General features: G+C 54.6%; 1 protein-coding gene across 3 annotated transcripts in view; it reads right to left on the bottom strand.

The window, feature by feature from the left end:
• Positions 1-2,365: 2,365 nt before the first annotated feature.
• GPR107 (G protein-coupled receptor 107) overlaps positions 2,366-13,656 on the bottom strand; it is a 75,340-nt gene continuing 64,049 nt past the window's right edge. For all 3 annotated transcript variants that reach the window (XM_019638328.1, XM_019638347.1, XM_019638338.1), the window contains one exon: positions 2,366-7,388. In XM_019638328.1, the coding sequence (XP_019493873.1) occupies positions 7,292-7,388 (97 nt within the window). In that variant the 3' untranslated portion in view covers positions 2,366-7,291. The remainder of the gene's footprint in view (positions 7,389-13,656) is intronic.

The raw sequence follows: 13,656 nt of genomic DNA, 5'->3' as shown, positions 1-13,656 counted from the left end.
GAATGTTTTGTTTCATGAGGAGCCTCAAGCTCAGTTCCTGCAGACGTTTTAATGTGCAGATTCCTCATTTTGATGAAGGTCAGCATTCTCTTGCAAAGTAGGCGTAAGCCGTATAAGGCACAGCAGGTCACACCGACCCCCTAAAACCCAGTCCACAAACTGCTGAGGCAGCGGCTCTTTATATGGGGGATGGCCAGTGTGGAAGGGCTCCCATGAAGCCTTGCGGCTTTGCTGGGGGAACTGGGATGGACAGCTGGGGCGCAGACAGCGCAGGTCTGCTGGAAGAGGTCAGCACTTTCTTATACCTCCTCCCCACCCTCATTGCTACGTAGCCTGAGGGGATGTGCAGTTATCAATGTGCCGACCAGATTCCTGGTGACAAGCAGGACACCCAAAGGTGGCTGTGAATCTGGTGACGAGGACACCCAAAGGTGGCTGTGACGTGAAGGAGCGGGCACTGGGAGGATCTGACGAGGGTCCTGGGGCTGGAAGGCAGGTGGTTGGCTGCTCTCAGCAGAGGATATTTGGGTCAGATGTCTGCTCCTGACTTGCTGCTCTGCTGTTTCATTAGGACAGAAAACGCAGAAGGCGACTGAGCAGTGGTCACTCACAGGCACGGGGCCTCCCTAAGGCCAGCCCAGCTCCGGCGGCCTCTGCAGTTGCCTGAACAGCTGCAGTTCTAACTGGAAAAGCTCTAACCTGGCTGTGGGGAGGAGGGAGCCAGTGTTCATCAAGGGGGTCGGTTTGGCCAGGCCCCCCAAGCCCCTGCCAGCAATCCCACCAGGCAGGCCCAGAGCCGGGGGTGGGGGGTGGGGGTGGGGTCCTGCCGCTGACTGTGGGTCCAGCGGGAGCGCTGTGTGAGGTGGGTGCTCCCACGGGCGCCAGCGGAAAGGCTGAGCCAAGTCAACGGAGGGCCCGGTTACATCAGTGCTTGTCCAAGCGTAATCCCGACCAGGCGAGGGCGTCACCTGGGAACTTCTCAGGCGCCGTGGGAGACCCACTGGGCCTGACGGAAACCCTGGGCCCCCCAGGACACGCTGATGCTTGCTCAACTTTGAGAACCACTGGATTGGATGGTCCCAAAGCCCTTTCCACGTCTTTTCTCAGCTGTCCCCTTCCTGACTTGCCTCAGCACCTCTCATCCTGGGCAGTCTCACCTGATTGCTGGGCTCCCACTCTTAAGAGTGCCCCCTCCCTCCACCTCACGCTTCACGCCAGACACCCCTGGAAATGCAAGGCCTCCACAGGGTCAGGAACAGGAGCTGTGGGCGATGTGCGGCCACTGATGGGACAACCCAGGCCAAGTGACACGGGTTCTAAGGCCCCTTTCATTCTGAACTTCTGATACGGAGGACTGAGGATCATTTGAACATTATTCTAAACAGAACAGTAACCAGTAGAGGCCTTACTGTGCCGGCCCGACCCCATCCTCACCACCCCAACGAGGTCGGAGTCAGGAGGCCTGGCTTCTCACCTTGGCTGACACTAGCTGTCTGGTGTGTGTGTGTGTGTGGGGGGGGCACACCTTTCTCTAGTCCCCAATATTTGTAGCTTTACAGCTAGGGCTTTGCATGGATAAATCCTCCAGTGTGCTGTGGAAGAAGGCAGACACAATGGAGGACAGACTGTACGATCCATTCACGTGAAGTTCTAGAATAGCAGTCTAACGTACGGTGTGGAAATCCACAGTGGTCATGGGAGTTAGGGAAGGGGTGGCTGTGACTGAGAAGGGGCACCAGGGAACTTTATGGGGTGATGAAGGTGTTGTGTCTCAATCACGGCGGAGGCTGCAGACTGAGTATGCATTTGTCAAAACTCACCCAACTGTACATTTTACAAGGGTGAATTTTATGGTTTGTAAGTTACACCTTGGTTTAAAACATTTCTAATAAAGAAGTTTGGGATGAAATGGCTTCTAAAAATGCTTTGAGTCTAAAACCTTGGATTTCTGTGATTCTGATGTGGGATAGCTCGCAAGGCTTACCCGATAACAGATGTCAGAAGAGTGAAAGTCAGCCTGTCACAGTGTGGGCTTTGCCCCAAGTCTCCACTGTCACCTCCCCTCAAGTGACAGCAGTCCTGATTCAGAAGGCAGCCCCTGCCCCCAGTAAACTCCTATTGATGTTCCGTCTGCTCCATAATATAGGCCCTGGGGTGGAAGTCACGTTTGAGTTTCCACAGCAGCTGCCACGGATCTGCAAGACGCAAGGAGCTTCTCTAGTAGGTGTCACTATTGTCAGCTGGAGCGGGTGGGAGGCAGTTAACTAATTTAATGAACAGAAATCACAAAGGAAAAAATGATGAGGGAGGTGGAGGAGAGATGGCAGCCCGGAGTCGGCGACGCTGCTAGGATTACAAACGTACATTTTCGTCATAGAATCTTTATTTTACATGTTTGCAGCACAGCAAGAGAACCTGTCCCATACATCACCCTGATCGGAGCCCCCACCCCTTATATGTTTACATAAATACTCTTCAGTGATCGTGTTAAAAATAAAATACTGAAAACTCCTGCATTCCAATCTAACCTGAAAAGCAAATGGTATTTACATTTTCTCCCCTAAATGAAACTTATTCCTGGATTAGATGTGTCCGACTTCTTTTGAGGTCACGTGACTAAGCAAATCCAATTTAATTTATGATCTGCAGATACTGTGCGGTGTCAAGAAAGCCCCTTTGTGTGGCCAGTGCTTTTGGATCTTTTTGTTAATATGTGTCTTAAGTGCTAAGAAGGCTGCTGCCCCCGCCCCTGATGGGGCTGCCACCCCAAAACCTCACCCCTCGCCTCTCAAGAAGCTGGCTGTCTTGGGGGTGAGCGAGCCCTTTTGTTTCGTTTGACATTTATTGACTGTCCAGACCGTCTCCTTCCCAAATGGCTGGGCTGCAGACTTCCTGCCATCACAATCCCAACAGGTCCCTGGCGCGAGAGGACCAAATCCTTGTTCCGCCTCCTCCTCGTCCCTCCCTCAGTGTGCTTCCTTCACACAGCATCTCAGGGGACAGACACGCCCCACGCACTAGCAGTGAGCCATTGGAAAACATTATCTACTCCCCAAGCATCGACCACACAGAGAGGGCACAGATGCACCGCCAGGCTGCAGAGGCCCCGGGGGATCTGGACGGCGATCGTGCCAGGTGGTGACAGTATTGGCATCCATTCAGGTGGGGCTGTTTTAAAGACTTCCTGCCGAAATCGCCCTAGAGAAACCCGAGTAACGAGCAGGTTGGTGGGTTCCAGAGGAACTCCTTTTGGATATACTGAGAGGTATCGAGTCAAAGCCTAACTTCTTCAGTGGGGAAGCCATTCATTTAGTGAATCCTAAAGGGCTCGACATATTCTGAACCTGTTAGAAGGCCAGGGGTGGGTCAGAGGAAAGCTAAGCGTGAGGCGTGGCGTGTGCCTTCGGGGGAGGTGGGCTGCGATTAGCTCCGCCTTTGCCGCCCGGCAGCTTGGCAGCAGGAGGCATAGACGGTTCTGCGGTTCTGCCGGGGGCACGGAGCAGGGCCAACAACCTCATCAGACTGTCTGATGTTCTAAGGCTTTCCTCGGAGAAAATGCCCAGGGCGGGGGCGATGACCAGAACGGGCATCTTTTACACTTCCTTGGTCCGCAAGGACCGGCTCCTTGTAGGAGACCCTTAAGTACCAAAAGAAAACATACATTTTAGTGCAGGGAAAGACATCATACGTGGTCCAAGGCAATAATATATGGCATGAGTAGGCGCTCCCTTGATAAAATTCCCCATAGTTCAGAAAATGCACCCTTCACGTAGCTGCTGGGGGAAAATGCTGCAATGCACCAAAGCCTGTAGCCTGTATTCCCAAGACTGAGCCTATGTGGGATCAAGAGATGAGGACTCAGAGAAGGGGGAGGAGGAGGGGAGGGGGAGGGCAGGTTGTGGAACAGAGCAGAGAGCCTGATGAGATCACAGTGCGACATGGAAATCCTGCCATGACAGTCACACTGTCCACGGGCTTGTGAGGAGACTGAGCCCTGCTTTGCCTGGCTGGACACATCTGGGGGGCAACACCTGGAAACTGTAGTCTAAAGTGGTTTCTTGAAAGAAAACTGAAGTGACTCACGTTATGATCTGAGAAACCCCCCCTTTTCCACTAAGCGAGCCTCTCCTTTCAGCAGAAGGGCCACCAATTCACCAGTGACGTTCAGCAGCATGAAGTGCACTGCTGCTGGAATTTCAAAGCATCCAGGACCAAGGACTAGGCCGACGGGATCTTTGGCCACTGTTAAGGGCCAGGGTTAAGAGATCCATGATTGTTCTTGTGGTCCAAGAAGTCATTTTCTGCAGCACACACACACTTTATTAAAGGGAGATGGGTCCTCCGCTTCCTGAAGGTTCACGGGCAGCAGCACTTCCAGCGGCAGACTTCTGAGGAAGCACAGATATTGTGCGGAGGCAGAAACGGGGAGCAGCACAAAGTGGGGCTATAAATACATGATGGCCCCATGCTTCCTGCAGACCCCCCAGAAACTGAAAGGGCTTAACCCTTCAGAAACCGCATCGCCCTGCGCCCCAGGGGCTGCAGGAACGGGGCTGTGAGCTGGTGACATGATGGGGCTCTGGCCTCGGGTCAGTCATCCTGACTCAAGAGTCCAGCCGAATGCTAGTCACAGCTACAAAGCGACACAGAAGAAGACATTTCCACAGAACAGGATAGAGAGCTTGACTAATTCTGTAAAAACCTGAACTACCGCCTGCCTTGCCCCTCTTGGGCTGGGGTTTTGATTTTCCCTAATCGCCAGTCTGGTTCCCTGCCTATCTGCTAGCAGGATGGGGGGTGGGGCGAGCTGCTTGTTCGGGGGCCTGGCCAGCCTTCGCTTCTAAACCACCTCCACACCTCTCCTGGCCTTTTTGTTCCGGAAGGGTCAGCCCTGTAAAGGTGCAGCCCCTCGGCCGCTCTGGGAGTCTAGAGGCACAGGATTGGAAGCTGTCCCGACCCACAGAGAAGCCCAGTGCTGGCTGCTGGGGCTCGGAGAGTGGGCAGGAGCGGCGCCCGGCTCGGGGTGAGCGGTCAGGTTGGAGAGCAGCGCCAGCCCACACACGTCATCATCCCCGTCCCCATCCCCGTGTCCTCCCTCACGCCTTCACTCACTCGCTTCCTTGCTTCCCGCGCACACGCACAAAGGACAGACACCTCCGTGGAGACCCTTTCTAGGAGGTCTCATTATGCTGCAGTTCTTGCTAAGACGTCTACGCCCCAGTCGAGAATATCTGCTTGCAGGCCCAACAGTAAAAGCGCCACCCTGACAGAAGGGCCCTAAACGGGGGGGTGACCGTGGCAGGCAAGGACACACTTCTGAAGTGCTGGGAGTGTTCCAATTTTTAGTATATGTGCTGCCGAAGCGAGCACGCTGGGAGTGTTTATACGTAGGAAAACAAAGTCTTAAAAACATTCCTAACCTGAAACTAAAAAATAAAAAAATAAAAAAATAAAAAAATTCCCATCCTCCCTGAAACTCCCTTCCCGTCTCCAAATTAAAAAGAAAAAGAAAAAGGTCCCTAATTAGTACTTTGCAAGGATTTCCGTGCTCCTGGAGATGGAAGATACGGGGACCCTTCCCTAAAATGCCCGCGGAGGGGGCAGCAGTGGCTGGAAACATGCCTGCCCCACCCCACGTGACGCCAGGCCCAGGCCTGTGCAGGTCGGGCTGCGCAGTGCACAGAGAGCTAAAGAAAGTGCATCAAGAGAACGCTCGCTTCCTCACGGGTCACTCAGGAAGAGAACACGGCACAGGAGAGGGACAACTACCACTTCGGAGTGAAGACTTCAGGTCCCCAAATCTGGGATATTAAGCGCCACCCCCAAACCTTGTGGTTTGTGGCTGACCCTTCCAAGCCAGAGGTAAGAAAACCACCACCAGAGACTGTCACTGTCCCTGCCCAGGAGGCCCCTGATACCCCAGGCACTGGAAGCCACCCAGCCAGCCAGCAACCCCGGCACTAGGGAGTTTTGCTGACGCGGCCACATTTCGGTCTCCTGGCTCAGGCCCAGGCGACCAGAGCCACAGTGGGAAATTACCACGAAGCTTGCTCTGCCTCAGTCACAATGGGCCTTCTGAGCTTAGTTCCATGATTCAAAATACTCAGTTGCAATACTGTTCACTTTAAGCAGCTCTCGTGTTCACCCCCAAGCTCAGCAAGTTTGCAAGGCAACCTCATTAGGTTTCTGTGAAAGACTTCCCACCTCCAACCCCTGAGAGGAAAACTGTACAATCACTCATTTTCTCCACACACACGCTCCTGGGATGGAGGGACAACGTCTGTTCAATTCCTGCTGAGAAATCCTACCTGGCTTACAGGAGGGCTTTTGCATGATGGTGATTTGCTTAGACTTACGTATTTGCTTCGACGCTGCCTTTACTGACTCTGGCTGCTCTTTTAAGGAAAATTCCTTCCATGTCCCCCCATATTCCAATCACACAAAGTAGACAGAAGACACGAGAAGAGGCAAACAAGACCGTGCTGCCCCGGGAAGGCGGGGAGCCAGATATGCAGGGGAATCGTACACGAGAAGGCTTTTTCATCTTAAAAATACACTTCTGTCCATCCATCAGGCAACACGGAATACCCTTCGCTCAAGCAAACCCTTTCCCACCAGCGAGGCTGTGCTGTGTCCCAGGGCCAGGACTTTTGACAGTGACGTCACAGCACTCAGATGACAAAGCTCTTTTAGAAAAATGATGGGAGTCCTAGAGCTGTTGGTTCCTGGTCGCTTTCAGAATGTGGGGTGACATTCAGGGCCAGGAGTCCTGGGGCAGGCTCCACATACTGACTTAGGCTTTGACTTTGCTTTCTAAAAGAACCGAATTTCATTAGTTTTTGTCCCCAAAAGATGCAGCGATATCCCCCCTTCCCCTTCTCTGTACGTCACACACAGATGCCCCTGTGATTGGCATCGGACACAAGCGTCCATCCTCCTCCCCCAGCTGCCAACATTCCTTCTGATGTTGCTACACACTTGGGGTCACACTGCATATACCTTGAAAGTTCCCAATTAAAAAAATATAAATTAAAACCAAATCCCCTGTTATCCTCCTCCTCGCTACACTCCCTCGCCACCGTTCCCACCTGAAGGAGAATGCCAGCTGCCTATGACCAGCCACAGGTCCAGTTTCCATAAAAGAGAGTGAAAAAGGAGGCGTCCGCGGCACTGCTCCCAGCCACGTGCTCCGTGGTGTCACTGTCGGGCGGTGCCAACTGCTCCTGCTCACCCTCAGGACTTGAATCAATTGAACGTTTTCTCTGATGGTGCCAGCCTCAGAGGCGCTCCGTCAGGCGGAGCCTTCCCAGTTGCCCTGAGGCTCCACTGAGCCGTTGGTCACCTTCTTCACTTTCTTCATATTCTCTGTCACCCCTAAAGTCGTCACGCTGAACAGGAAAGAAACAGAGAAGCAGCTCAGTCGTGAGGTAAAAGGCCGTCTTCACCACAGCAGGGTGGTCAGGAGGGTGAAGGGTGCTGGCTCTGGAATCAGACAGACTTGGGTTCGAATTCTGACCGGCTCCTGGCCGGCTGGGTAACCTTGGCCAAAGCATTTGACCTCTGTATACCAAGTAATTCCCGTGCCCAGGACTGTCACAAGGGAAACCGGGGTTCTCCAAAGTGCCCAGTCAATACATCCCAGCTGTTAGGATTACAATCGACATCTCTCTCTGTCATGGCCTCCACAAATTTTTAGGTTGCGTATTCATACTCCAGTTATGGTTAGGAGACCACTATCTGTGTCATAACTGACATTCTGAAAAAGAAAGCTACTTAGCTACAGACACCAACAACAAGCAGCCACATGGGGCATTTCTGAGTCATGGGGCAGAACCACCAGTGTGAAGGGACCTCCTGAGCCCAAACATTCTCTGACCCCTAGAGATGGAGAACTGGCTGCTTCCTGCAAATCCAGGCCCCGGTGCTGATGGCCAGGCCGGGCTGGCTGTCAGCGAGCATGTGCCTCCTCCTCCTCTCGGTGCCTCGGAGCCCTTCACTGAATGCCTGGATGAGAACTGGAAGCACGCGGGCCTCGGACACATGAGGAGCTGAGCACGGCGGCCCTTTCCAGAGAGTGACCACAATATCTCAAGTGGCGGGGTCTATGGGAAGACAGAGTCTTGCCTCACCACATGTGAGCCGGCCGGACTCTAAGGATCCGTGTCTGTGAAGGACCTGGGTGGCTCCACACCAGGCAGAGACTCGGAGCTCCACCCGGCAGGCGGGGCCCAGAGGAATTCTGGGGCGGTGTGACACTGCCATGGTGGACACGTGCCATTATACATTACACAAACCCACAGAACAGACAACTCCAAGAGGGAACCCTAATGTCAATGTGGACTCTGGGTGATAATGGCTGTCAATTAGGTTCATCGGGTGTAACCAATGTGCTTCTCTGGAGGGGGTGTTGGTGAAGGGGGAGGCTGTGCCTGTGTGGGGGCAGGGGGCAGGTCTCTGTGTCTGTTCTGCTCAATTTTGCGGTGAACCTAAATTAAAACTGCTCTAAAAAAGTCTGTTAAATGGTTTGGTCCTGGGTTTTGGCACCAAAATAAATAAATAAATAAAAATATATAAAAAAATATAAAAGTCTGTGAAAAACAAAACACACCTGGCCCAGCATCTCCCCAAGTAGCCTAAGAAACAAGGCACCTATTCCCCATCACGGACCAACAGGACTTTCCTGATCAGCAAAACAGAGTCAATCAACTTGACAGACCCTCACCTATCCCCCCACCAACGACCAAGTCCTGCCGCAGAGTTACAAACGGGAAGTGGTGGCCCTTTATGTGACACATCTAGTTTCTCCTGCTGACCCTAATGGTAAATAAGTGATTTCATATGGGGTAAGGAAGGGAAGTTTCTCTGTGCTTTCCTTCCTTCATTCGTGCCGCATGCTGCTGCTGTGACCGAGCTCGAAACCATCCAGTCCTTCCCCGAGTTGGGGCTTCTCTCAAATGACAGGCCCTCAGTCTCGTGGGTTTGCTGTACGTCTGGCAAAGTCTGGATGAGAAGTACTGCTGGGACCCGGTCCTCGGGGGGTCTGAGGGGTTCCCGCAGGCACTGTGGGGTAAATGCGGCCCCGGACAAAGGCAGGCCTCGGCCAAGGACCGTGCACCCCTGCCGGCGGGGCTGGTCTCCTGCCTGACCTCGCTGGGAAGCGATCACACTTGTCCCAGGAGGAATGCACACACAAAGGCTGCTTCCGAAGGGGCCCTCCCAGAGCGGGACCCGGCCATGTGGAAGAGAACCATAAGCTTCCCCAGCAGCAGCGCAGAAACCCACCCCGCCTCTCCAAATGTGTACGATCAGAGAAGCAACACAACCGGAAGTCTTCCAGAAACACTCCCAGTGACAGCCAGTTGCTCAGCGGCTACTGCACCCTGTTGACAAGGGACAAGGGGTTCAACACGTACTAACACTGGGAGCAGAGCACAGTCACCGAGACCCGAGTATGGCCTGGACAGCGGGCTTGGAAAAAACACTTGCCACCACTTTTCTTTCCATAGGAAAAGATTCCTTTCCAGGTGGTGGACCCACTGAGAAAATCACACTCTTTCATGCCGGGTGCAAGGACTGAGGGACAAAGCAGGAACCAGTGCGCTGGGGGCTGGAGTCCAGAGCCCAGAGGAAGAGCCCCCAGCGGAAGAGTCTTCCAACAGGCAAAGCCTGTTAAAGCAGATGGAGCTCAGAGTAAAATGATCCCTTTGCTGGGGGCCGGGGGGAGCTCTGAGCCTGGATTGAAAGAGGCGCAGCAGCAAGATGGAGAGATGGGAGGAGGGCAGGGGAGTTCCCGAAAAGAGGAACTGGAACAGACAAGAAACGTGGAAGAAACAAAAGGAAGTTCCCCAGCACAGTCAGGGAGTGCTAAGCCGATGATGGTGTCGAAAAGTGGCAGGCGAGAGGCAAGGGTGGCGGACGGGGCTGTGGAGGGCCTGCCATGTCACCAGCATGTGGACTTGGGTGGCGGGCGGGGCTGTGGAGGGCCTGCCTACCATGTCACCAGCATGTGGACTTGAATCTTATACTAGGGTTCTCTGCCCTGGCTCCAGCAGGATGCCCCAGGAGTTAAAAAAGCATAGAGGTACCTGAGCCCCCGACATTCAGAATCAAGTCTCCAGGGGGAGAGCCAGACAATCTACCTCTAATACACCCTTATGAGTGACTCTGGCAGCCAAGGAGAATGGACAGGGAGGGACAAAGATGAGAGGTGAGGACATAGGGCACCAGCCACAGGGGGGCAGGGCCCTGGGCTACTGGGGAGAGGGATGGAGACGCACGTTAGGCCTCCAGGCGGTCACTCGCTCCACGTGGGCCAAACAAGAGGGAGGTTTCGGCCAACACCCACATTCTACTGGTAGTGACTGGGTGGATGACGGTGCCATCAAAGCCCACAGGGAATGCAGGGGACAGGCAGGCTTGGGATGACTGACGGTGGGCAGTGGACTGAGGGACCCAAAGGCCAGGAGAGGCTAGTGGGCCGGAGCAAGACTGGGGAATGGTCACTGAGGACTGGTGCAGGCAGCCATGGGGGTGGGCGAGTGCTGTGAACGAGAAGAGGGAGGACAGAGGAAGGGAGGGCGCTGGCACAAAAGGATGTCACAGGCGGAGCAGGTGATGATGAGGTTGAGGGTGTCACCTGGAGCGGGAGCTGCTCAAGTGAACGGAAGCAGATCAAGACACCTGAGGGCAGTGATGCCGGGCGGGCGCGGCGTCCTGTCTCCAGGCAGACCTCGGGGAAGAGAAAAGGCCACCTGGTGCCCAAACACTGCAGGTGAGCCTCGCCGGCACCCTGCTGATGGCGCTAGTGAGTCTCCTGCTGGCTCAGCCACTGCCGCAGTGACAGGAGAAGCCGAGGTTAGACTGACGCCCAAAGCCTCCCAGGCAGGGACAGAGGAAGTGGGGCTTCCGCAGCTTCGCACGCACCTCCCAGAGTGTCCTAGTTTTGGTGCAAACACTAAAGGGGACAACAGCTGAAAAGCCACCATGGGGACCAGCACTCTGAACCACAGGGAACGGTTCTCAGAGGCTCCACAGGCAGCACGGAAGGTGCATCACTCAGGTGAGCGATGAGTGAGGTGACTTTCAGTCTAGATTCATCCTCCGGGTTGCAGGCACGGCCCCCTGGAGCGCCATGGCAGCCGGAACAGCGAGGTCCCGAGCGGCGAGGCGAGGCCTGCCTTTCCCGTCTCTGCTCATTCCTTCTCTGCCTGACTAGCTCCTCGCCCGGGCTGGTGGGATGCCCTTCCGTGGCCCCAGGTGCACACCTTGATGGCAGTGCTGTCTCCACCCTGTCACACTGTTACCGCAGTCCTGGGGGCTTCCTAAGGGCAGGACTTCTACACCAGCTGGCGGCCCACAACTGCCCATAGGGCACAGGCAGCCTCGGGACACGCCAGGCTGGCCTCTCCGGCTGCCCTGCCCCCAGGGACTGCTCAGGGGAGCACCGGGAGCCGTGGTGGCCACTCCTGACATCGGAGGGCACCGGCCTCAAGGGCCAGCAGCTCAGGAACTGGCCTGAGGCGAGGGAGACAATGCTGGGCCGGGCAGATGTGCCCCCTGGGGGTCAGTGCCCGACAGTCTGTAGAGGACAGAGGGATGGAGAGAGCACACGGACCCAGCGCTGCCTCCCTCCTGCCGTCTACATTTTGGTGGTGGCCCCTCTTCCTGGCAGAGCCCCGAGTCTCTGTGTTCGCACCCAAAAGGGCCTAACGAACACGGGCAGGATGAGAATGGGGGCTTCAGACACCCATCACTCCTGCTGCCACAGATCACAATGAAATGTGGCCTGGGCCTCAGTGGCCCATGGATACGCCTGTTTCTGTAACCAAACTAAACCATAAACTACAACCAAACTAAAAATTGTTTTCTGGACTGGAAATGTGGAAAGGCCTAGTTAAAAGATAATTCTTGGCCTCTGAGTCCCGTGTCCACAGCTGTTGCAGATACACGTGGATGAATGTGGAAGCGGAAAAAGGTGGCAGCATTCTGGAATGAAAGCCCAGGGAGAACCTCCTGGCCCTGGAACCCGCCCAACGATTCTTCCCACACTCACGTCTCGAGACGACAGAAACAGTTCAGGTCACCGAGGCCACGCACAGCACTAGGATGCTACCAAGAGTGGTCACTGAAGCTGCAGCCAATACTTTCTACCTTGGTGAATTTATGATAGGTTCTGCTACCAAAATCGGTAAGCCTCTGGGAGCTTTAGTCCAAAGAGAGAAGTTGAAAGAAAGAGAAGGAGACAAAGACAGAAAGTCAGTGTTATGGCTGGCAGCGCCTGCTCCACAGGCTCGGAAGGGGAGGCTGTGTTGGTCCTGGTGGGGCGGCAGCTGCTCGGCCCTTGTGCAGGCCTGGCTGGAAGCAGGCAGGAAGCTATGCACCCCCAGGACAAGACTTGCTCCCCAAATAAACTGCATCCCCACAGTCCAGCTTCAGATAAAGGAGGTGAGAGCAGGTGAAAAGAGAAACGACCCAGAAGCTCCGTGGACCAGCTGAGTGGGTAGCCCAGGTCCGAGCTCACATGGTAAGACCCATCAGAAGAGCGTGGATTGGTCTTGGGGTGTGTGAGGCATCAGGAGCATTACTTTCCACCAAGAGGTGCTTTGTTCTGTGACAAGGATCAGACCTCGCTCCGTTCTTCAGGAGACATTGCGACAAAGAGCTCAGGACCTTCTAGAAACCCCAGGCAGGGGCTCTGCTGGCCTGGCCTCAGGTTGGGTTATTTCCGGAGAATTTAAGGGGTGCCATCCAGGAAAGGCACTTCCAAGTAGAAGAGGGAGATGACAGCGGGGGGCACGGCGGCAGTCCTGAGAAGCTGCACTCTATGCTCACCTGTAGGTGAACGCGGATGGCAGGCTGACAGCTGGCGCCTCCGTGTCAGGCCTGTTCCGCTCTGTCACATCTTAAAAATTCATGTAAGTCTCTCAACAGAACAGTTCTTAGCTAAAGAGACATCCCAGAATAATTTCCTCACCGATTTAAAGGCACTTGGCCTCAGTCAGCTCCTAAACGTCACAGGCTAAGCTGGGCTAGCACTCCCTGGAGATGCCACCACTCTAGACAGAGCCGCCTTCCTGTGTCCCCACCCCCCGACCCCCTGTCACGTATGCAGCCTTACGGCCACTGAGGAGAGCTCACTTCACTGTTACACGGTGGCTCCTACTAAGCCACTGCCAACAGTGTACTCAGAGTACTCTTCCCTTGTAAACGGAGGTGGGGAGGGGTGTGAACTGAGGCAACCGCAGGGCATTCGGACCTTTCCCACATCTCACCAGAATAAAGACTCTCTGGTCCCCACAAGACTGGTGGTCAGTCTGTCTACTCCCTTGTCCTTCCCTTCCCACTTCACCCTCTTGCCAAAATTGTCACCACTACCATCAAATGTTGTCAGAGAGAAACAAAAACCAAACCAAAATTTTGCCATGAGACGAAGTCCCTTCACAATGCGTCCACACTTCCAGGTGCAATGGCTGACGGATGGGTCGTGGGGGACAGGAACATTACTGGCGAGGACGCCAACTGATACGGCCATCTTGGAGCACAGCTCAGTCAAGTGCAAGATGCTAGCACCCCACCACTCAGCTTCTAGCCGCCTACCCCAGACAAACGTTGCCAGAGAAATGTTTATGGGAAACGCTAGAGGCCTCCCAGCAGGGG

The sequence above is a fragment of the Hipposideros armiger genome, unplaced genomic scaffold (assembly GCF_001890085.2).
Source record: "Hipposideros armiger isolate ML-2016 unplaced genomic scaffold, ASM189008v1 scaffold_3, whole genome shotgun sequence".
NCBI classification, from domain to species: Eukaryota; Metazoa; Chordata; class Mammalia; order Chiroptera; family Hipposideridae; genus Hipposideros; species Hipposideros armiger.
This window is presented reverse-complemented; position numbering and strand designations above follow the sequence as displayed.